This window comes from Panicum virgatum, chromosome 9K (genome assembly GCF_016808335.1).
Source record: "Panicum virgatum strain AP13 chromosome 9K, P.virgatum_v5, whole genome shotgun sequence".
NCBI classification, from domain to species: domain Eukaryota; kingdom Viridiplantae; phylum Streptophyta; class Magnoliopsida; order Poales; family Poaceae; genus Panicum; species Panicum virgatum.
In genome coordinates, this window is record NC_053144.1 from 14,672,510 (window position 1) to 14,695,955 (window position 23,446).

Consider the following 23,446-nt stretch of genomic DNA (forward strand, 5'->3'; position numbering starts at 1 on the left):
GAAAACTAATTATCGTCCATTACTACCTTCATTTTCTAAATAAAATTGATAACTAAACTACATAAATTGATAGCTAAGTATGTCAACTAAATATCGATCAAACTAGTTGTAGTAAACAACTATCTCAAATCAACTAATTACATTAATATTCAGTGTTACTATTAAGCAAAAAAAAGAAAAACTTCTGTACCTTGGAGGGGGCCTCAACCGCCGGCGGGCCTCGCCTCCCCCACCCCGGCGTCGGCTCCAGCCGGGGCGCGGCAGCAGGCCGCGGAACACAGCGGCCGGCCGCGGCCCCGGCGCCTGGTTTCGGGGGAGGGCCAAGGCTGGGGACGGTGGGCGAGGGCTGAGGCGGGGAGGACGACTGCGGACGACGGCGGCGTGTGCGGGGCCGAGGGCGGGGCCGGGGAGGAAGGCGCCCCGCCCCGGTGCCTGGTTCCGGGGGAGGGGCGACGACGATGGCGCCCGGCCCCGGTGCCTTGCTTCGGGGACGACGGCGCGCGGCCCCGGCGGGGAGGGACGACGGCGGCGGCGGGGGTGAGGGCTGGGGCGCGGTAAACGGCGGGCGGGCGGCGCGGTCAAATGGATTGACTGCCCCCTTTGCCCGATGGTAAAAAGGGCTCGGTACCGAGAACGGTGGCGCCGATCTCGGCGCCAAGATCCACGGCGTCGAGCCTAGGGCCACGTCAGATGCCAGGTTGGCCAGGTGATTGTGCGAGCGTGGCACCTCGGCGCCGTGATCTGTGGCGTCGAGACGTGTTAGCTCGGCGCCGTAGTTTACGGCGCTGACCTCCAGGGTCCATTTGTACAAAAAGTTACAAAAAAAACTATATGTGAAATTTTTTTGTGAAAAAGGCTGAATTGCAAAAATTGCGGACGCCTAACTGCCCGAGGGATACGTACGGTACGGACGAAACGCCGGTATCATGTAGCTAGGAATATCTATCAGACTATCTGCCCAACGGCTCCACCTCACTTTGACCAGTGACCACACATGCAGCAGGAGTCGTCGTCGGTAGACGTATTGTATACTAGGATTGATTTTATCTAAAAAAATCCTCCTACTAACAATATACTTCTACACACTCCGTATTTGAAAGTACAAATATGCAAATAGAATTTGCATGCATACTTGCAAACCATGAGAGAAGTGAACGGAACCAGTGATATTTTGTTCCCTTATTCGAAACGTGGCCAAGTTTTACAAGAAGGAAAAAAAATCCAAGTCCAACTGATGTTTCTCAAAGCCCCTGAAAATGCAAAAAAAAAAAAACTCCTGTCGTAGCATTATTTTCCAACGGACACTGATGCAGGCAATGTAGGTATAGGTACGTTGAACGGCTGATGGAGGCAATGTATGTTGAAGGATCATTGCTGCTCGACAATTTAATTGGGGCGTGAGGGATTGAAATTGGCGACCAAAAGGGGGTGAATGGAAGCCGATCAAAATTTATCGCAATCTGAAGCTCAGCTTAAGATCCCAAGTGCGCACCCAACCCTCACTTTTAGAGTGTGCAAGTGTAGCTATAGCAGAGCTAGACACCAAACAAAAACTCTAGAAATAAGCTGCGAAAAGATCGGATCAAGAGCGAAGAATAAGCACCAAAATCAGCACAGTATACTAACACCGGTTAAACCGACGTGTGAAGAAGTACTCCACCGATTCAACCGACGTCACAGAGCCGGCAGCAGAGAGGAAGCACTCACCGGTTAAACCAATGCTATGGTTCAAACAGCATCGGTTCAACCGACGATAGCACACCGGATAAACCGACAAAATCCAAAACGAACACCGGTGCAGTTGTCCAGAGAGACTTCAAAATGGACTAATGAGCACCGGTTGATCCGACGAGTTCAACTCCAATGCGCCGGTGCAGTTGTTCAGAGGAGCGGCAAAATGAATCCAACAATGCACCGGATGAACCGACGCTATGAAATTTCTATACGCCGGTCAAACGAGTTAAACAGCACGTGGGGAAAGCTGGTGAGGCTTCACCGGTTGAACCGATGCCCGTGGATAGCTAAAGCACCAGTGCAACAGACGAATCAGCAGAAAACCCTAATGCATGAAAAAACCACTCACCGGTTGATCCGACGCAAAAGAGTGCAAATGTCGGTTCAACCGACGATAACGAAAAATCCTGCCAGAGCAGAACTGGGTTTTTCCAGCCCGCGATCTTTGAAAAACTTGACGATTGGACGATCAAATCAAGTCCAAAAGAGCTCAAATTTTGGGGAGATGAAGATGATGACTTCAAGAATACATCCCTAAAAGATTTCAACGAGTCCTTACGGATTAAGAGGAATCGAAGAAAATCGGAGCAAGAGCGGGGTTTTCTCAAGAACGCAAAAACGTCGATTTGAAAGAGCTCGTGAATCCAAAGAGATTTGTACCAAGCAATAGAGCGTGGATTCACACAAAGAGCTCAGAGAACCACCACAAATTCGTTCATCATGGACACACAAACGGAAATAAAAAATCCATCACAAAGAGCTCATGAGATGTACCGAATTGAACGAAAACAAACGCCCCGAGGACACAAGGAGGGAAGGGCCTCCTTTCTCAATCAATTCACGTACAAGAACTTAACAATCCATGACTAAAATCCCTAACTCTTGAGAGGAAATGAGAGGAACTGAGAGGAACAGGGAGGAGAAGAGGAGGGCGCACAGAAGGTGGCGTGCTGTCCAGGCCAAAAAAAAGGAGAGAGAGGGAGAGGGGGTGAGGGGGTTTTTAACCCCAACAACTCTCAACCCAAAAGACTAAACTACCCCTAGACTCAATTAAACACTAGAAAGCCCGTAGGGGCAAAACTGGAAAAAGATACAAGGACTCATCCGACGGTCGAGGTTCTTTCTTCGAGTCGAAGTCTTCTCCGCGATGCCGCCGTGTGGATGAAGATCCGGTTCGCGGTTTTGGAGGGTCCGCGAAACCCGGGTAGATGGACGGTTTTGAGAAAACCGCAAAAACTCCACGTGCGGGAAGATTCTCGCCTCCACACCGTGGCCCTAGACGTCGTTCCCGCCTCGACCTTCTGACGGTCCTAGACGCCGCCCGACGCCCGTCACCTCCTCGCCCGTAGCGAGGCCCTAGACGCCGTCGACGCCCGTCGCCTCCGTCAGTCCCGAGACCGACTTCCATGCCTCCACGACTTGGCGTCTTCAACCGCCGTCCGGCTCTTTGGTTTTGTGGCGCAAACCAAGAAACTCGACTTCTGTCGCCGCTTGCGCCCTCGATCCAGGAGTGAACACCACAGCTGCCGCCCGGCCTGAGCTCCGGTCCCGGCTGCCCTTCACCGCCGTCCACCGCACGGTCCATCGGCCACAGCACCTCCACGGCAGTTCTCCTTCGACACTTGACGCCCGTGTACCTGCAATAAAAAACCAAGCGCACGATCACACCACACGGTTGACAATTCACTCATCACAAGTAGGATAGAGTACTCAACATTCCTCAGGGCGGAAACAACGATTAGCGTACCATGTATACTCGCACTAAGTTTGCAACCGTTCAACCATCCACACGTTTGTTTTATGCTCTATATGTGTGCGTTCATGCTTAATTCCCCTATTATATTATTGGTAATCTATTTGGCGAATGTTTGTCCTTCTAAGCATATTATTGACGCCGGGAGTGCTGAAAATTAACAATAGTTAGTACTGCTAGGGCTATATGCGCATTAGGTTACCTCACTAGCTGTACATCAGATGGAGTTTACTATAGGATCCCGGCCCCAACTTACGGATCTGTAGGTCAAAGTACTCTTCTATTATAGCTGGCCTAATTTGTCAACGAATATAGGTGGCTGTCATCCCATAGCTAGGATCCGTGCAAAGCAATTGTGTTGCGCCCAGCAGCCGTTGGATGACGATGGGACGGCGCTCCCTCGTGTGCCAACTGCAACCTCCAAGGCTTGCGGAGAGAGACTCCGCAGCCGGCGAGAAGGCGCCGCCCACTTATTTTCTGAATCTGAATTAGCCGAGAAGCCTAGCAAAAGCTAAGCTAGTGCAGTAGCCGAACCAACGGAGCAGACGAACGCTTGCATTCATTCAAAACACCGTAGCTTGTGCTGCTGGTTTAATTCAGTAGCATCTAAAACACATGGGACACGCAATAGTAGGAGGAGAATTTAGCGGTTCATCGATCAGGATTCAGGAGCATCTATCAAGGCTTTGTTGGTGATACTGCACCTGAATGCCCACTACCCTTCATTTCCTCTCCTCCTCGGTCTGAGGAGTGAAGAATGGTCATGGACTCATGGTGCTCCAGCTCCCAAGCCAAGCAACCTTCTCTGCTCATGTGTGGCCTCGTTGTAGATAAAATAATTCAACACATACTCTGCTGAAGCCAGGAAGGTGTGCAAAGTCTACAAAGTCTCCCTCTCCCTTTCAGTCGAGCTACATCTAATCAATCGTCGGTGCCAAAGCCAAACCATGGATACACAAACACACCGGTCTCGGTCCAGGTTCGAGTACTCCACTACCCTCCAGCTCGAATGCGTATGAGCATGCACAGATTCTGAACGCGAAGAGACATCTGTTTCATGGCCAGTACTACTGCAGGCAGCGTCTCATCATTGGCGCCGATCCAGTGCAGATCTGGAGAGAACCTGATACCTGACGGGCGGCCTGGTAATGGCAAGAGCCAAAATTGTCGGCGAATTCTTTCCTCCACACCTCCACTCCCAAAAAAAAAAATCAAAGCATATTCTCTCCTGTTCCCTTTGTATAACAACTAAATTAAAGGGACGGCTCTAATCAGCTGTTCTACCTTTTGATGATGACCCACCAAGCATCGATCCCGATCAATTCGTGCTGCAATATTTTCAGCAAAGCGATTCAGTGCTGTGCACAGTGTTGGCTGCGAGACTGTCGGTGGCCGGGACAGTATACAGGGCAAGCAATGGCGTTGTGACAAAGTAGATTACTTGCTGGGTTAGTGTCTGACGAGTAATAATAAGCTGAAAAGCAGTACAAGTTGGACAAAGATGTTTATCCCTTATATTTTTTATCCACGTGATTTTTTTTTGAGACAAAGTGTACTTTATGCTGATCTTGCTCCAAATGACCAAATGAAATTAACAGTTTTGCCGACAGATCGATGCTATGGCCACGCTGCGTGCAAGCACATGAACATAGACTGCATGTTGTGTGATTGGTATAAACGGCGGTGCTCGAACGACATCGAGATCAACAAGAGCAGTACTGATTAAGGGGCGCCATGGCCATGTATTAGCAGCGCGTGTACTATGCGTAACATGCGAGCGATTTGGACACGCAACAAACTTAATTTAATTTCCTGGTCCAAGATGCTGCCATGCCATGATGCAGGCCGGCTCCCATCTACATACGCACTTTGCTAAAAAAAAATCTACATACGCACTGCACAGTGCAGTGTCAAGCGCACATGATGGATACAAGATGTCTACCTTTGAATAGCAAGCGTTCACTTTCTTTCTTTTTCTCAAGGAATGAATATAGTTCTCTGGTTGCCATGTCGCAGTAGTGGAGGGCCCTGGAGAAAGTTTGAAAGCCATCTTTTTATACTGTAAAAAAAACGATTTTAGAAACCAGCGAGGAGGGTAAAAAGGTATAGACTACTCTACTACCAAGCTAAGTAAAAGGTGTAGTGGTTGCTATATGTGGATTACAGGCAAAGCAACCTACTAGATAAATACTAGTATATTTTTTCTGAGGAATGCTGAGTGCTCTATCCTGCTTGTGATGAGTGAATTGTCAACCGTGCGGTGTGATCGTGCGCTTGGTCTTTGGGTTGCAGGTACACGGGCGTCGAGTGTCGACGGAGAAGTTGCTGTGGAGGAGCTCAGGCCGGGCGGCAGTTGTGGCGTCCACTCCTGGATCGAGGGCTCAAGCGGCGACGGAAGGCGGGTTTCTTGGTTTGCGCCACAAAACCAAGGAGGCAGACGGCGGTTGAAGACGCCAAGTCGTTGAGGCACGGGCGTCGGTCTCGGGACTGACGGAGGTGACAGGTGTCGACGGCGTCTAGGGCCTCGCTGCGGGCGAGGAGGTGACGGGCGTCGGGCGGCATCTAGGGCCGTCAGAAGGCCGAGGCGGGAACGACGTCTAGGGCCACGGCGTGGAGGCGGGAATCTTCCCGCACGTGGAATTTTGGCGGTTTTCTCAAAACCGGCCACCTACCCGGGTTTCGCGGACCCCCCCAAACCGCGAACCGGATCTTCATCCACACGGCGGCATCGCGGAGAAGACTTCGACTCGAAGAAAGAACCTCGACCGTCGGATGAGTCACTGTATCTTTTTCCAGTTTTGCCCCTACGGGCTTTCTAGTGTCAGTTAAGTCTAGGGGTAATTTAGTCTTTTAGTCTAGAGTTAGTGGGGGATAAATATCTCTCTCCCCCCTCCTCTCTCTCTCTTTCCAGCACCTGAGTAGCACGCCGCCCCTGGCTCTGGCGCCCTCCTCCTCCTTCCTGTCCCTTCCCTCTCCTCTCTAGTATTAGGGATTTTAGCCATGGATTTGTGAAGAGTTTGTTTGTGAATTGTTCGGGAAAGGAGGCCCATCCCTCCTTGTGCCCTCCGGGGTTTTGAATTCACTCCGATTTCGTTCATCTTGTGCCTTGTTTGGTCGAATTTTGATTTTCCTTTGTTGATTCTTGAGTGCGAGATGAGAGGTCGTTTCGTGGTGATTGTGTGACTCTTTGAGGTGATTCTAATCCGTCTAGCCTAGTGCAAAACCCCCCGGAATCACGAGTCTCTTCGTATCGACTTTTTGGCGTTCTTGAGAAAACCCCAATCTTGCTTAGGATTTCGTCGATTTCTCCCAAACCATGGAGTAATTCGTCGATTCCTTCCGTGGACGTGTTTACAAGTTCCTTGTGATCATGCCTGCAAAATTTGATGAGATTTGGACTTGATTTGGCCACTCGATCATTGAGTTCTTGGAAGAACGCGGGCTGAAAAACGTCTCTGGACAGAGTTCTTCCGAGCACCGGTTAAACCGACGCTTGTGCTCATTGGCGTCGGTTCAACCGGTGAGTAGGTGTTTCACACTTTAGTGTTTTCTGCTTGACGTCTGGTTGCACTGGTGCTTTCTCTCCTAAGTGCATCGGTTCAACCGGCGAGTGTCTTTTTGCTACTGATCTGACCGTTTGACCGGTGTATAGGATTCGGTGAACGTCAGTTCAACCGGTGGGTGTTCAGTTCAGTTTTGTTGCCACTCTGGACAACTGCTCCGGCGTTCTACTCTGAATTTGTCGGTTTATCCGGTGCACCATCGTCGGTTGAACCAACGCTGTTTGAACCGTAGCATCGGTTCAACCGGTGCTTGCTTTTCTCTGCTACCGGCTCTGACCAGCGGTTGAACCGACGCTATTCAAATCAGTGCGTCGGATCAACCGGTGAGTTATACCGTGCCATTTTCTGCGCTGTTTTCTCGTGTTTGCTTCCGCAGTCGTTCTTATTTGTTCATAGGGTTTTTGTGTTGGTGTAGCTCCTCCATAGCTATTCCACACTATGCCTAGGACTCTAGGGTTGGGTGTGTTTTCTGGGATATTCCACACTGTGTTGGTGTGTTTGCAAGAATTTTCATTTGGCTCTCATTCACCCCCCTCTGGTTGTCCTTTCGGTCCCTCATTTTCAGTGCTGGATGGGTCCCCTGGGTCTGCATTGTTTCTTGACAGGACATGTAAGGGAAAAAATCATCTTATTGTGGCGATTATTATTGTACAGCAACTCAGCATGAGGTGAGGGGGAAAAAGATGCAGGGTTCCATTTATCGACCCGGCCGTGCTCTTGTTCCTTTGGAGAGCAGCGATGAATGCTCCAGTGCTAATTGGAACTTTGGAGCTTCCAAAACAACTTTGCACGACTCGAATTCTTCTCTCTTTGTGTGACGGTGCAGGCGTGAACGACTGCACCCATCATTTTCAACTCTTGGTACGATGGTATCTCTACACGAAGTTTATTTGGAATTCACAAATTAAAAAGGGAAAAGTTTCCTCTGCATATTTGGTAACATTTGACCTGAGCATCCGACGTTCTGATCCAAACTGATCAGCGGGGTGCTACTGCTAGCTCGACCTCCATAATGCTGTGGCGGCACCTGCTCCCTCTGCTGTGAGCTGGCGTGGGCACGATCAAAATTCAAAACACAAGCGACCACCAGCTAGATCACTGAAGACCGAAGGACCTGCTCGATCCCTGCAGCATTTTCTTTCTCCGCCGTTGCAATAGCAAACAGCACGAGCGAGTGCGCCACACGAGGGAAAAAAAGAATCATTAGTCAGCAGCAGTAATCTTCATTAACATATAATAAATAGTACGCCTCATGCCAAGAATCATCCAAAAAGATCTAATCATTCCTCCTCGCCCGCCCATCATTCCTCCTCGCTCGCGCAATTCCAATTCATTCCGCCTCCATTTTCCCTGCGCGCGCATGCGAGCCCCTACCCTCGGGGCCGGAGGACAGCGCCGGCAATCCAGGCCCGACAGCGTCAGGTACACACACGCATCATCGCGCCGAGCCGCCCGTCGCCGTCGGCCCCCAACCCCCACGCACAGACAAGACCAGCGCTGGTGCGCCGCGCCAGCCAAATCCAGCCAAGAACTCACCAGCAGACAAATCCCTTTTCCTTCGCTCCCACCCGGAATCGGAGAGGGAGTCCAGCACTTGCTACCCTGTCCTTGCTTACCGGGATCAGTACCGAGTGCGTGAACAAACCCACGACTAAATCGCCGTCACCGCCCCCCGCTCCCCACTCTCCGATCCGATCCCGGGGTTCACGCCCGTTGCCGCCGCCGCCGCCGCCGCTCGCCGCTACCGCATTTGCTCCGAGGCAGCGGGGGGCGAGGGAGATGGCGCCGTAGCGGCGAGACGGGGAGCAGCTGAATCTCTCGTGGGTTGCAGCTGCCACCGCCGGTCTCAACAGCAAGCAGCGTCGCCACCTCCCCTCGCTCGCCCCTTGCTCATGGTATGCGTTAGCCTTTCCTTCGTTTAGTTCACTTTTTCCTCACGCTACCCTCCTCATGATTTTTGCTGTAGCCTCCTTTGATGATGTTCTGTTTCCGTTTTCTTCTGCAAGATTGCCTTTTTGCACTTCTTTTTGGGGCCTTCTGCTCCTCATCATCGCCGTGCTGCTTCATAGCTTCTCCGGCCAATTGTAATTCTTTCCCCTCAAAGATTGCGCCTTGTAAATCTGTCAATGCTCTCTCTTTCTGCCAATGGTTTTAGGATCATAGTTGCTTCACGTATTCAGTTAGTGCCTCTCGAGCTGAGCAGAATCTGGTCTTCATTATTCTGAAAAAAAAAATCTCAAGAATTTGCTTTCCATATCCGGTTTGATCACCCGATTATTACAGCAGCCGAGCAATCAATGCCGGTTCTTTCCTGATGGGTTGGAATTCCACCTGCATTTCTTGGGGGCATCTGGGAGCTGGGCAGTGATTGGGTTGAGGGGCATCTTTTTTTTTTTATGTGGGTTGTTGGGTTTTCTTGTCGCTGCCCCACCCTTCCCCTGTCATTTCCTTTCCTCTATTATTGCTGCCCGATGGCTTCGTTTCCTAGTTCTGCAAGCAACATCGCATCTGTTCTTGTTTTGGCGATTGTCGAGCAGTTGGTGAGGAACCTTGAGCTTCTTCTGAAGTTCTGATTTCCTCAACTTCTGGAATAGTCCACTTATGGTGTATTGTTTTGGTTTGCTTTTCTTGACATTCCTGCACCCCCCCCCCCCCCCACCACCACCACCCAAAAAAAAGTCTCTTCCATCTCTTCTGATTGATCATCCTTCAGATGATTGCTTGACTCTCTATATCCTTCATATTGCACCCCTAAAATTATGTGATCCAAATAGTAGCAAATTGTGGCCCAAATTTGTGGAGATTGGTGTGCATGCAGTTCTGCTGCCCTTATGGTTGTTTTCTTTCACCCTTCACGGGAGGCAAAACGAAACGCAAGTTCCTAATTGGGATTTATAGTTATTCAACATATTGAAAGTTTAGATGATATTAATAGCTTTGACTGGAGTATCTTGGATGATTGCTGTCTGAGATAGTTGCGTACTTTGTTATTCTTTTTCCACGCTAAGAATGCTTCATTTTGTGCTTGATGCTAAGAGTTTGAGGGTTTTTGTTATATTGCAGGTAATTAGCTGGTGTTAAATTGTGATTGCTTCTTGTTGCTTTCTCCTTTCACTGGTCTTGGAATTACAAAGGACCAAACCGTTCTTTGTGAGAAGTTAAAGAACATCTCTTCTTACTGACTTGTTGGCACAATGGCATCGACGTCGCCAACCAATACAAGGCGCAAATATTCATGGTGGTGGGACAGCCATATTTGCCCAAAGAACTCAAAATGGCTACAAGAAAATCTTTCAGGTAAACTATTTCAAAGAATTTATGGGAATTTTCTTATATGTCAGACACTTAGACCCATTTGAATTCTAGGAACTGAGCAGACTGTGTGCTGTTCTCTAAAATTGCAATCAATTCTAAATGAAAAATTGGAACGGGGAAAGAAGCCAAATTCCACAATCAGTTTCATGGGAGTTTAACTTAATCTGCATAAATGCAGAGTTTAAGTTTTAGTGATAATTGACGAAACTGCAATTGATTTAATTCTCTAGATCGGCTGTAGCCTTATTGTTGTCCAAGATTCACATTTCTTATTGAGAACTCTTAAATAAGATATTTTATTATTTTGGTACACATTCTAAAGCATAAAAAAAACTATTTTACATTCTAAATTCTTCACACTTTGTGGCATTTGCTAAAGATAATCCACAGCGTCAGTCACCTTGTGCTGATTGCCAGTTTGTCATCACTTAATGGTTCCAAGTACAAATGTGACATGTATCCTTTTTGTAAGATATATACAGTTTCTTAGAAGCTTCTACATAATATGATCTGAAAATGACGTCACTGTGATGGTATCTGTGCAATTCTCATTAGAATATTGAGAAATCACATGGACATAAATGCTGGTATATGACATTAGTTAGGTCTTCTGGAATCATTATATCTTGGTTTAGGACTTCCGGAGGCTTCTATAATCAATCACCATATTCTAGTCTGATATCATTATTTCATATTAATCTAGCAGTTAAGCACTGTGATACACAATATCAACTTCAGCTGCAGAGCAATGTACCTCATCAACATATGACTTGTTACCACTATGTTAGAAAATGCAACAATATTTAGGCTATAATAGCTACTGCTCTAGGCTGTACTACTTGCTCTAGTATGATGCCTGCTTGTCTTAGACATTTAACATAAGAGTACATTTTTTAATTGGTCTTTCTGGGAACTCATCAGCAGTAATATCATGTCTGCTTATAACATAGTAGTAGTACTTCAATTAACCTTCCTTTTGTTTCTAAAAAGTTTGCTTTTTCTTGAATGCTTGATAAATGCAGATATGGATAGCAAAATTAAACTGATGATCAGGATCATTGAAGAAGATGCTGAATCATTTGCAAAAAGAGCAGAAATGTACTACCGAAGGCGACCTGAGCTAATGGCCTTACTTGAGGAGTTGTACCGTGCATACCGAGCTTTAGCAGAAAGATATGATCATGCAGCAGGAGAACTTCGACAAGCACATCGAAAGATAGCAGAAGCATTTCCTGATCAGGTTCTAATGGACTTGGATGATGATCTCCCGGCAGAAACTGCTTCGATTGAAACGGACGTGGACAATCCAGACATGTCTCCATATTTCCTCTCTTTCATCAATGCTAGCGATCCAAAAAAGCGTAATAAAGGTAGGGCTGCAAATTTTTGGTGGTTAATGTAACATTGAAAAATATAGTCCATGTCAAATAAAATGTGTTCTTGCAGATGACCAGGAGTACGAGAGGCTGCATAAAGAACTAGCAAGCTTATCAGCGGAAAACCAAGACCTCAAGGACCGGATCTCATCCATGTTAGAGCATAGTAACAAAGCTGAGTGTGAGATCCTTCACCTCAAGGAGTCCCTCGCTCGACAAGAAGCAGAGAAGGAAGCTGCAGTTTCACTGTGCCAACAATCAACTGCTAGATTACAAAACCTCAAATCTGAAATTATGCATACCCAGGAGAAGTTCAACAGGCTTAAAGAGGAGATGCAAACTGTGCCACAGGCTTTGGGCAAAGGAGATGAACATTTTTTTCTGCTTGAAAGATCTAATCAAGACTTGTGCTTAGAGCTAGATAATCTGAAACTTTTGTTGAAACAGAAGCATGATGAGCTAAATGATAAACAAGCCGAGCTAGAAAAGCTTCAAATCTCTACAGAAGAAGAGCATCTCAAGCGTATGCAAGCAGAAATGACACAACTCTCTTTGGAGAAGCAATTACTACTGGCACAAGACAAACTGAGACATTTGGCTCTTGAGAAGCAGAGTGAGGTATGCAAGATAAGGGACATTGAAGAAAGTAAAGTTGTCCTTCAGAAAGAATTGGATAAGATTCTGGAAGAGAACCAAAAGTTGAATGATCAAAGCCACTGTTCTGCAGCAGTGATAATTCGTTTGCAGGATGAGATAATTTCCATGAAGAATGCGCAAAGAAGACTGGAGGAAGAGGTTTGCCAACATTTGGAAGAAAGAAAGAAACTTCAACATGAGCTTTCTTACCTTAAAGAGGATAGGACTGACTTCGAGAGGAAACACTCTTCAATTAAGGAACAAATACAATCTGTTAACTTGAATGTAGAATCTCTACAAGCACTGGCACAAGAGTTGAGGGATGGCAATGCTGAGCTGAAAGAGATTGCCAAGAACCATGAGAGCATTGAACTTCTGCATGTTGACAACCTTAGACAGTTGGAGAGGATGTCAGAGACGAATGCGCAGTTAGAGAAATCTTTGTCAGCTGCAACCAACGAGCTTGAGGGGTTGAGGGAGAACAAGGTGGCATTAGAAGAATCATGCATGCACCTGAAATCCAAGATTACCACTCATCAGTCTGAACGAGCTGTGCTTATTGCACAGATTGAGGTAGTTTCTCAGACCATGGAGGAGCTACTGGAGAAGAATGTTTTCTTGGAAAATTCATTATCTGACTCTAACGCTGAGCTTGAGAGTTTGAGGAGGAAGTTGAAAGAACTAAAAGAATCTTCGCAGGCACTCCAAAATCAGAACTCTATACTTCAATCTGAGAAGAAAACTCTTGTCCGCCAGGTATGTCTGAAAATTATTATTTTTCAACACCACAACCACCACCTTTTACTTCCAAGCAAGTTGGGATAGGCTTTAAAAAAATATTTTCTAGTTCTCATAAGAAATAATTTTTTCTACCTTCTGAGTGCTACCATTTTTATTTCAGGTTGACAGCATCACTGTCACTCTACTGAATTTGGAAAGGCAGTACAGAGAACTAGAAAGGAGGCACTCAGATCTTCAGAAGGAGAAGGACTCGGTGCTTGATGAAGTGATCGAGCTACAGGAACAGATCAGGCTTGAGAGGAAAGAGCATGAAGATAGTACACACTCAAGCAACACTCGATTCGATGCTCTGCAGAAAAAGATTAGCTTATTAGTGCAAGAGGGCAGGAATAGAGAGGTGCAGCTTGGAGAAGAGGAGCTCAAGATTGTCAAAGCTCAGATAGAGATTTTTGTATTGCAACAGTGTTTGAATGACATGGTGGAAGTAAATTCTGAGATCTCAGCACAGTTGAAAGAGAAGAAAGAAACATGCAAGGTCCAGGAGGGTAAAATGTTCAACTTATCACAGCATAATCAGAAACTAACTGAAGGAATTGACTCAGTGGTGAGAGTATTGCATTTAGATCGTAAGTATGAATCACTAGACCAAATGAAGCTTGAAATCATTGTGCAGCTCATCTTGAATGAGATAAGCTGCCTGCTAAATAATGTATCCGATGCCCAGGATGTGAAGCAGAATGAGCTTGTTGAGAAATCACTTGTGGTTACAATTCTGGAGCATTTTGGACAAGAGGTGGCTGACTTGAGGTCAGAGCGGAATGTCTTGAAGCAAGATCAGCAGACAAAGAATGATGAACTTCTCCAGCTGCAGAGAGAAAAAGAGGAAATTATGAAGATAAGTGATGAGTTCTTGGAAGAAGTAGAGGCTCGTAACCATAAAGTGGATGAGCTAAAGGCTGAGGCAAAGTTCTTAGTTGGAAGGCTGTCAGAACTGCAGGAGTCCAGGAGGTCATTGCAGAGTGAGATGACCAAGCTGTTACAAGCGAACTCTTTTCTGTCAAATGAATTAAATGACTCCATTGAGAAACGTAAAATGTTTGAACATGACTTCAGCAATCTTGTTACTGAAGCAGTCAGCAAAGATATCCTCAGTGTGATCTTTAGAAGTCTTCATGAAGAGAGGACATTGCAGCTGAAGTCTTTGCATAGTAATTTTGGCTGCCTACAAACAGCAGGCAATGAACTTTATCAGGAGATCAAGATGATGAACAAGAGGCTTGGAGACAGAGGAATTGAGAACAATCACCTTGGCAAAGAACTAAGTAGAACCATGAGTGTTTATGGTGGGTCTATTGTGCAAACTGCTGCAGAAAAAAGACATCCAGGGTGGAGAGATGCCAGTCTTCTGAATTCTGACAGAAAAACCCAAGATTACCATGTAAACATGGAGGTGGAACAACACAAAGAATTCGGCGATACTAATTTTCAGGAGTCAAATGAAATGCTACAGGATGAGGTATTTAAGTTGAGGAATGAAGTGGAAATGCTTAGGAGCAAGGAGAACACTGTGTTCGACATCAGAGCTTGCGATGAGGAGATCATGAAATTGCTGGCTAACATGCAGATGGCCATCATGAATGCAGCTCTGTTCAAGGAGAAGGTCCTTGAGCTCATCATAACATGCGAGAGTTTTGAGATAAGTGCCATGGTACAGAAGGAAGTACTGAAGGAAGAAATCATACAAAGAAACTCGTATGTAGATGAGCTCAAGGACAAACTGAATGCTGTTGAGATTGAAAACAGAAGACTCAAGGTCGATTTAAATGGTGATTTCGTGATGTTAGGATCATTGCAGACTGAAGTCAGTGCCCTGGAAGAGCAAACCTTGTCCCTTGCCAATGACTGCTTGCAATCAAATAAGCTCAGAATGGAGGTATCCATCCCCTCTTTTATGTTTTATTCAAGATCTAAGGATCATATATAGTTCCTGCTTTAGTATCATATTTGCTATTCTCTAATAAGTCTTTTCTACTAATGACTTAACGCAGTTTGCTTAGCTATTTTCTCCTAACCTTCAGTTTAAGCAAGAGTCAAATAGACTTTAAATAGTACACAGTGATTGCAGAGTATAGCAGCTCTAGCTCGTAATGATATGCATGAGAAATCTTAAATTTATACTTGCGCAAAGAAAAAACATTCTGGAACTCATTATGATTGTTTCCTATTTTAGGAAAATGTGTCATCGCCTAAATTTCTGAAGACCTCCATGCGATCCAGTGGTGATGAAAATGCAATGAGGATGGTGAAGGACATGGAGTTGCAGAAATTGCATGGAACAATCAAAGCACTTCAGAAGGTTGTCACAGATACTGGTGTCCTTCTTGAACAAGAGAGGCTTGATTTCAACGCCAATTTGCAGGAAGCAAAGAAGAAGATTGAGGTGCTGAAGCTCAAGGAGATCTTGGATGATGATACAATTGAAATGAATTACGAACAAATGCTAAAAGACATACAACTTGACCTCATCCAAACTTCTTCGGGCCGTAGAACTAGTCCATTTGACCAGGAAAAGAAAAGTTTAGCTCAAGTAGATGACAACATGGTCAACCTTCGCGGCATTGTTGGGCCAAGCCATGGACATATGGCTGATAACTTAAGGCCACCACAAAGTGAGTCATTTGGGAGAGACAACAACCAAATGGTTGTGAAAGAGCTCAGCATTGACAAGCAAGAGCTTCCAAGGTTGGCCACCACAGAGCCACACCAGGAGTGGAAAAACAAGGTCGTTGAAAGGTTATCTTCTGATGCACAGAGGCTCAATGCCCTCCAGTCAAGCATCCAAGAACTTAAAACAAATGCTGAAACATCTGAAGAGCTTGAGCTCGAGAGTGTCAGATACCAAATAAGAGAAGCTGAGGGTACCATCATGCAGTTAATTGATACCAATAGTAAACTATCCAAGAAGGCCGAGGAGTTCACCTCCACTGACGGTCTTGACGCGGAAAACACCGACTTGAGGAGCAGACATCAGCGGAAGATTTTGGAGCGTGCAAGGAAGATGTCTGAGAAGATCGGGAGGCTGGAGGTGGAAATGCAGAAGGTCCAACAGGCTCTGCTGAAATACGAGGAGGAACAGAGTAGCAGAAAGACTTCAAAAGCACTGCAGCGGCGGTCCAAAGTGCAGCTCGTAGAGTATCTCTATGGTCGAAGGCGGGACAGTCGCAAACAACAGAGAAGCTCGCCTTGTGGTTGCATGAGAGCGAAAACCATCGATGACTAACTCACCTTTCACGCCGCTTCTTTTTTAAAAGGCGCAATGGAAGGCCAATCTTGTCAGCTTCAGAATTGCATCAAGTCATCTATTTTGTTCATGCTCTTTATGGGTAAATGAGTGGATGTATAAGGGTTTGTACATGGTAGCCATGGATAATAACCATCTGTTATAAATGACTGTTGGCTTGTAAAATTATTGCTAACATTTGTTCCTTGTAGATTCTGATCATCATGTCCATAGTTGGTCTAAAGTTAATCTTGGTTACAGCAGAAGTTTTTCCTTACAGGATAGGGTTTACATTTAATCGAATCTTGGAGGACATTACATTACCATGTGAATTTCTGTACAAACATGATATGAAAAAAGAGCTGTGCTATTTTTGCTGTTGCAAGGTTGTCTAGTCTGGTTACACCATAAATGTGACGAACATCTCCTCTCAAAAAAAAAAATGTGACGAACATCTTGTCGGTGAGCTGTTGATCCATCGTTTGAGCATTCGTATATCTTTTGACAGGGTCGTCGTCCTCCCATGAGCATACCCATCTTACATGCATCTCCTGACGCTGGAAAGGGGTAGGTAGTCTTACATCTCAATTCTGAAATGCTCCATCCTTTTCGTGCCTTTTTCATAGCCTAGTGAGATTGCTACCCTGAGGTCCTCCAGCAGGCATGAATGTCAATCCTAATAATGAGTTAGTAGAATAATAGCATCATCTCAAGGTTTAGCTATATATGTTCACATGTGATGTGTCCTCTTTTTCAACGGTTTTGTCGTCAGTCGTCCTGTGCCACACTGTATGAAAGACTTCTATTCTTCCCGTGCTTTTTACTGAACCTTGTGGTGCCACTTGTTTAGTATCGTGTGTCCTTTAGTAGTGATCGATTACCATGTCAAGAGGAGAAGAGATCAACAGACTCGTGTTCTGGTCATTGCATATTGGGTTGGCGCACATGACGAGGACCTCTGATTAATCTAGTTCAAAGCTAGTCGGTGGCCGCACCACTTGGAAGCGTTTTTGGTAACCTAACTCGCATTGTTTGGACACAAATAAAACTGTGTGTTCTTGCAGTTGCAGATCCCACTGTATGCCGTGCCTTCATCTACAGTAAAACAACGACACAGTACTGCCTGTACATCTCTCTCTCTCTCTCTCTCTCTCTCTCTCTCTCTCTCTCTAGATGTGTGGTCCTGATTTGGTGCAGTATAGTAGTGGACATTACGTTATTACCCCGAGAGGTACATGTCATCTGCAAGATCTGCTTGGCCAAACCATATAAGGCCCACGCTGCTATCTGACCCTGGTCAAACTAGGCCAGGCACGGCATGCATGCATGCATTGCATGGTTCCATGTTTGCTCAGGTCACTTGCTCTTAGCTCTAAGAAACCTCGTGCGGAAAGGATCAAGCTTCTTGACCCTTCCAAGACCACCATCGCAAGTGCCAGCGCTAGCGCGTATAATATGAAGCGATGATGCGGTGAACTTTCTTGTCGGGCCGGTGACATGCGGACATTGGATGTCACCACTCACCATGCACCAAACAGATGGAAGAACACACCCGGGCATTCTTCGACAGTTCGACACCGGTTTCTTTGCCTACAATTCAAAGACCAGCGTGCGTGCGTGAAAGCTCAGTCTGATCGACTGCAAGCAGCTCTTGCGTTGAAGGCTTCAGCAAAACCAACTTGTGTTTTATGCAGTTCGATCAAGAGGTTGTAATTTGCAAGGGAAATTCGTTTATTCGAAAAATGCTTGTGACGAAGTAGCAGGAAAGTTCGGAGTTCCGAGAGCGAGGCTGCGAATGCGAAAGGGTGAGTATAGCTAGAGAAGCTGTCGGCGACAAGCGTAGAGGTTAACCTACCTTGGATAATAAGAATATCTAATCTTGTGGCCGGGGTGCAAAAGGGTGGGGGTAAACATTGACCTAAAAGACCGCATTTGCTGCATTTGATTTACCAATTACCACAGTGCCAAGATTCGGAGCTGCTAGTGACGCGATCTCATCACCGGCTACCATTTCCCCTCTCACCTACCGGATTGGGCGCAGAGAGAGAGAGAGAGAGAGAGAGAGAGAGAGAGAGAGAGAGAGAGAGAGAGAGAGAGAGAGAGAGAGACGCAAAACATTTTGGTCTCTCATCAAAAGTGCCAAATTAAAGATGTGCGTGCCAACAAGAGATCGGTAAGGATCAGGTCAATTTCCAACAAGAAAAATGCATGCACTTTCAGCATGTTTTCCTCTGACGTCTCCATGTGCGTCGTCCCTAGCGGCTAGGTCTCTCTAAAGCACGGACATCATCCTAGCACACGTAACCTTTTGTGGCCGTGTGTTGTGCAGATTATTGAATTGATGGGTGTGCTCGCACTTGCAGCTGATCGATCCTGGGCTCGATGTGTGATGTGAGGATCAGGCCGGCCGGCGGCGGGTCCAGATCAGATCCCTGTGACTCTCACGGCGCTGGAATTGGGGTAGATCGACGACGGTGTGGACGGCATCAGCAGGCTCTGGCGTCGACGTCGTCGCCGGCCGTCCAGCATTTCCATCTCGATCTCGTCCTACAAGACAGGGATGGGGACGGGAGATGAACGCCGATATGACCTCTCACCCGACTCCCACCTCCTCCTGCTACTCCGCCAAAATCTGCTGTCCGAGTAGTGGCCCTGGCGTCGACGTCGTCGCCGGCCGTCCAGCATTTCCATCTCGATCTCGTCCTACAAGACAGGGATGGGGACGGGAGATGAACGCCGATATGACCTCTCACCCGACTCCCACCTCCTCCTGCTACTCCGCCAAAATCTGCTGTCCGAGTAGTGGCCCATGCACTTAACCTCCATGAGTCGCTAAACTACATAGTGTGTCATTTGGACTAGAGAAAAAACAATGCAAATAGGCCGGTCTCATGTATATATATATATAGGACACCGTTATTCCATACCCTGGGTATGGAACAGTTATTCCATACCCGAGCCCAGCCTCAGCGCCAGGCTCCCGATCCGAGTGCGGCCCGCACCCTGCTCACCGCCCACCGGTTTTGCTCAGGGTGCTCGGTCGTGGCATGCAACCGGTTTTCTTGAGCACCTCGCGCTGGGCCATGGATTTTGAATAAGAAAACCAACATCGTGGGCTTCCAGTCACGTGATCACGTCGGGCTCGGGCAGGACCGTGGCAGATTGGGCATGTGCTGGGTGGGACCCATGAAAGTATGGACTTTTGTCATGATACGGAGGCAGGCAGGCAGCTGCTTCTCGTGATATCTCGTCTCTGCTCTCGTTTACTAATTGTTTCAAGCATTGCTCTCGTTATCATTTTGTTAATCATAGATCAAACCGTAAACACATGAACTTGTAAACATTGCAGCCACAAAAAGATCACAGATGGAAAACGCTATTTCATAGTGTTAAAAATATATCTACAAATATCTCTGTGCATGCCACATATTAGTTTTATCAGACTTAATCAAGCTGACGACACAAAATAAATCGTGTGGCCATCGTCGCCGATCCTGACACTCAACACCTGTTCAGAGGGCGCTTCAGAGACTGTGCTTGATTCAGAGTAAGCAGAGGTCGGGGGATTCATGCTGATTGTTTGCCATCTGCTTCTCGCCTGAAGCTTGTTGGTTAGAGTGGGTGGCAGAGGATCGATCCTGTCATCCGTTCAGAGATTAAAGCAGCAGCAAATCATTAGAAAAACTTTCACAGGGTGTGAAATAGCTAACAGCAACCAAACCACACCAACAAATGAACTATCAATCAATATTCTTCCCACCTTCAGGCCATGACGTATCATGTGTCAAGTAAAAAATCATAGTGGAAGACAAAGCACCGAGTGGCAGCCGATTTAATTATAAGCAGCCAGCAGCAACAAAGGCACTGCATAATCATCACCATGAAGAAATGAATCTCACTGACAATGGAAGCAACTGAGAAAACAAAACCGATATGGCGTTAAATCTTACCATATACATGGGATCAGAATTTCCTTTCCAACGTAACCCATGTGGCACAAAAAATTTCGCCAAATTCTACAGCCTGAACAAAATTGCAAACCCGAAATTACATGATAAACAACTCAATTAATCTACAAATACTGAAATAACTAGCTGCCGTGCATAGAAAAAAGAAGCAAACTAATTGGATTCAGAAAAGATTTTTTTTTTGCGGGTAGGATCCAGAAAAGATAGATATGAAGAGGAATGGATCTGTGACTATTCGAGGACATAGGGTGAATCTGAGGAATTGAGCAATTTAGTGCACGAGATCTTTGATTTGCAGAGGATACGAATAGTTGTTCAATCTTGGTTAAGACCGATCTAGTCTAGTACACGAAAAAACAGGGGAAAGGGAATGAGCAGTCCATCAATGTCACTATTGCCTCCAAAGAAAAACACCTGATAAGGAAGAGATCTTAGCATGGAGCTGAGGGATCTGCCCTCACCCATCTGCGCGGGTCGACCTGCCTGATAATGATGTTTCTTGTTGTGCACAATGGAATTAAAAAGAGCTATTACCTACACAAATAGTCCAAGCCTCTATAGGAACTCAAGTAGACCCACAGGGAATCGGATGGAGGAGGGGGTGGATGCCGAGCTGCTGCAGTGGATCTTTCCTTTTGAGCCAGTCGGCGCGTGCTGATGAAGCTTCTGCGGAGCGGAAGGAAGGCCGATGGGTGAGTTCCCACGCGTTAGGTGGATCGGGTCGGGGGCCTCCTGCCGGCGGTCAACGGCAACGGCAGCGGCGGAACTGCGGCAGGTACTGACCTGGGGCGATGACGACGAGAGCAGAGCAACCTTGCGGAGCTCTGAATGGACGACGGCGAGCCGATGGATGACTTCCCGCGCATTACGTGGATCGGGTCGCAACTCCGGCCGGCGGTCAACGGCAACAGCGGCGCCAACACTGACCTGGGGCCGACGGCGTCGGGAAACGGATCGCGAGGTGGGGGAAAGAAAACCGCTTTCGGTCACTGCGAGGGTGTGGGTGGGTAGTGGGGGTGGGCTTACCGTGAGGGGAAAACCACCAGGTCGCGGTGTCTGGTCGTCGCAGGTTGGCTCGGGTACACAATAAACTATTTTGTAACCAGAGTGTAAAATAGAGCTACTATATATATATATATATATATATATATATATATATATATATATATATATATATATATATATATATGGTATATACTCCCTCCCGTCACCTAAATTAATGTTTGACGACCCCTCAAAAAATTTTAATATTTGACGTTTTGGGTAGCAATAATCAAATAACATATGAAAAGCTAAATCATTGATTGCTGGATGTACATTGTCACTTGTCAGTAACATATATAAGGAAAATGTATACCGGTGCAAGTGTTTAAAAGAATTCCAGCCTCAAAGAATGCGCTCAATCCTGCAATCCTCCAACCTTGTCCATTGTCTCCCACCGTCGGGCTATGAAACCTAGATTGATTCAAGTCAAGAGAGAGCTTTCTCTTATCTCATAAAAGTCTATTGGGCCATCATAGCCACGATCTCTGCTATGACCTTTTAAAGAAAAAAGTCTATTTTACTCCCCTCACTAATTCACTTTGTTTGCTTGGCAGTTGACACCCCAGCAGAATTTAGGCTCAATTTACTCCCCTGAACAATTCCAATTGGTCCAATCTACCCCTTAATGGTATTTCTCTCCTTTTTTTTTCTCCGCATACAAATTAGATTTTAAGTTTAATTTGTGAGTGAATAGAGAACATGATGAGTTGTGTTAAGAAATTACATTAAGATTTTTTCATGGTTATTAATAATATTTAAAAGGTAAAATCCCTTCTACACGTATATGTAGCTACTCCCATATGCAATAAACCACCTTGAGTATGTCCATTTTTGGCTGGCCAAATACAAAATGATTTAACTCGGGTTAAGTATAAATGGTTTTGTTTTAATTTTGGATCAAAGGTTTAGTTACCCGCCCCGACAAATCTAGTGGCTGAGATTGGGGTTTAGTCACAACAGGCAAAGTGGGCGTCTTTTAGAACAAGATTGAATTAATAATAATCTAACGTTGATTCAGTACTCCCTTCAATTCTAAATGCAAGGTTGTGTCAGGCTTTTCCATTTTATGTAATTGAAAACCACTAGTCTATCAACCCGTGCTTTTTGATCAATTAAATATTCTAATCTAGTACTGTAAAGATACATATTTATTATGTAATTGTAATAAATGTGATAGATTTAGTTACTAAAAATTTTTCTCACTTTGCATCACACATCCATATGTGTTTGATATGTATTCAATTGAACACTTTGTTTGAGCTATGTGAACAACATGAAAATTGGTATTCTTATATTTTCTCTTATACATGAATATATGGTGACACACATATTATGGTTTGTATTTTATATATATAATAACATAAATAATATGTTAATAATGATAGAAATAGTAATTTAGAATTCTATATTGATGCGCGTTAAGATCTTATTATAATAATATAATTTTGATTCAGATTTTTGGTTTAATTTAAATTTTTATTATATTATCATTGGGTAACACGAATAAAAATTTAAGGGGTTATTTGATATTAATTTATAATGGCATAAGTGAGTAATTTACATGAAGATTAGAGGGGTTACTTTAGATTATTTTTTATAATGGTAGATGTGGGTAATTTAGATACATGTTTAAGGGGTTAATTTAGTCTATTTTCATAATGGCAAAGGTGGTTAATTTATTAGAAAAAAATAACAGATCCAATGGCTATTATGATTAGAGTTGCCGAATTGATGGCCGTATGTTTCTGATTTTTGTGAGAATTTATGGGATTTCTCTATTTTTTTAGACTATCCACGTAGGATCCTATGTGGCTTCACCTGGAGGCTTTAAAAGGAGCCTCCAATTAGTAATAGTAAGATCCTAGAACTTTATGCATATTTTTCCCTTTTGTTCATTGATTGCCCCTAAGTGATGAGTTCTATCACCTTCACAGATGTTTGAGTACTCTTTCCAAATAAAAATAAATAAATGATGGTGCAAATGGTAATAAAATGCAGTAAGCATATTCATGTTAGCTACTACATCATCACCTACT

The 23,446-nt window shown here is 45.4% G+C and overlaps 1 protein-coding gene and 1 long non-coding RNA gene across 7 annotated transcripts; one reads left to right on the forward strand and one right to left on the reverse strand.

Moving 5' to 3' along the window:
• The first annotated feature begins 8,060 nt into the window (after positions 1-8,060).
• Positions 8,061-16,783, forward strand: LOC120650289 (protein NETWORKED 1D-like). Of its 3 annotated transcripts, none has more exons than XM_039927348.1 (6): positions 8,061-8,945; positions 10,114-10,347; positions 11,388-11,735; positions 11,812-13,133; positions 13,279-15,051; positions 15,349-16,783. In XM_039927348.1, exons 2-6 carry the CDS (start codon positions 10,245-10,247, stop codon positions 16,396-16,398), a joined length of 4,596 nt encoding a protein of 1,531 aa, XP_039783282.1. In that variant the 5' UTR covers positions 8,061-8,945; positions 10,114-10,244; the 3' UTR covers positions 16,399-16,783. The 3 variants fall into 3 exon arrangements, with proteins under 3 accessions (XP_039783282.1, XP_039783285.1, XP_039783283.1); XM_039927351.1 differs by having other exon boundaries at positions 8,338-8,472; XM_039927349.1 differs by lacking the exon at positions 8,061-8,945 and adding an exon at positions 9,480-9,590.
• A 3,127-nt stretch (positions 16,784-19,910) lies between these two features.
• Positions 19,911-21,369, reverse strand: LOC120648537. 4 transcript variants are annotated; one of them, XR_005664985.1, is made up of 4 exons: positions 21,150-21,369; positions 20,349-20,421; positions 20,159-20,262; positions 19,911-20,036 (listed from the first exon to the last, which is right to left on the reverse strand). It is a non-coding gene; the product is annotated as an uncharacterized LOC120648537 (long non-coding RNA). The 4 variants fall into 4 exon arrangements; XR_005664983.1 differs by lacking the exon at positions 21,150-21,369 and adding an exon at positions 20,781-20,952; XR_005664984.1 differs by lacking the exon at positions 21,150-21,369 and adding an exon at positions 20,901-20,932.
• Positions 21,370-23,446: the final 2,077 nt, after the last annotated feature.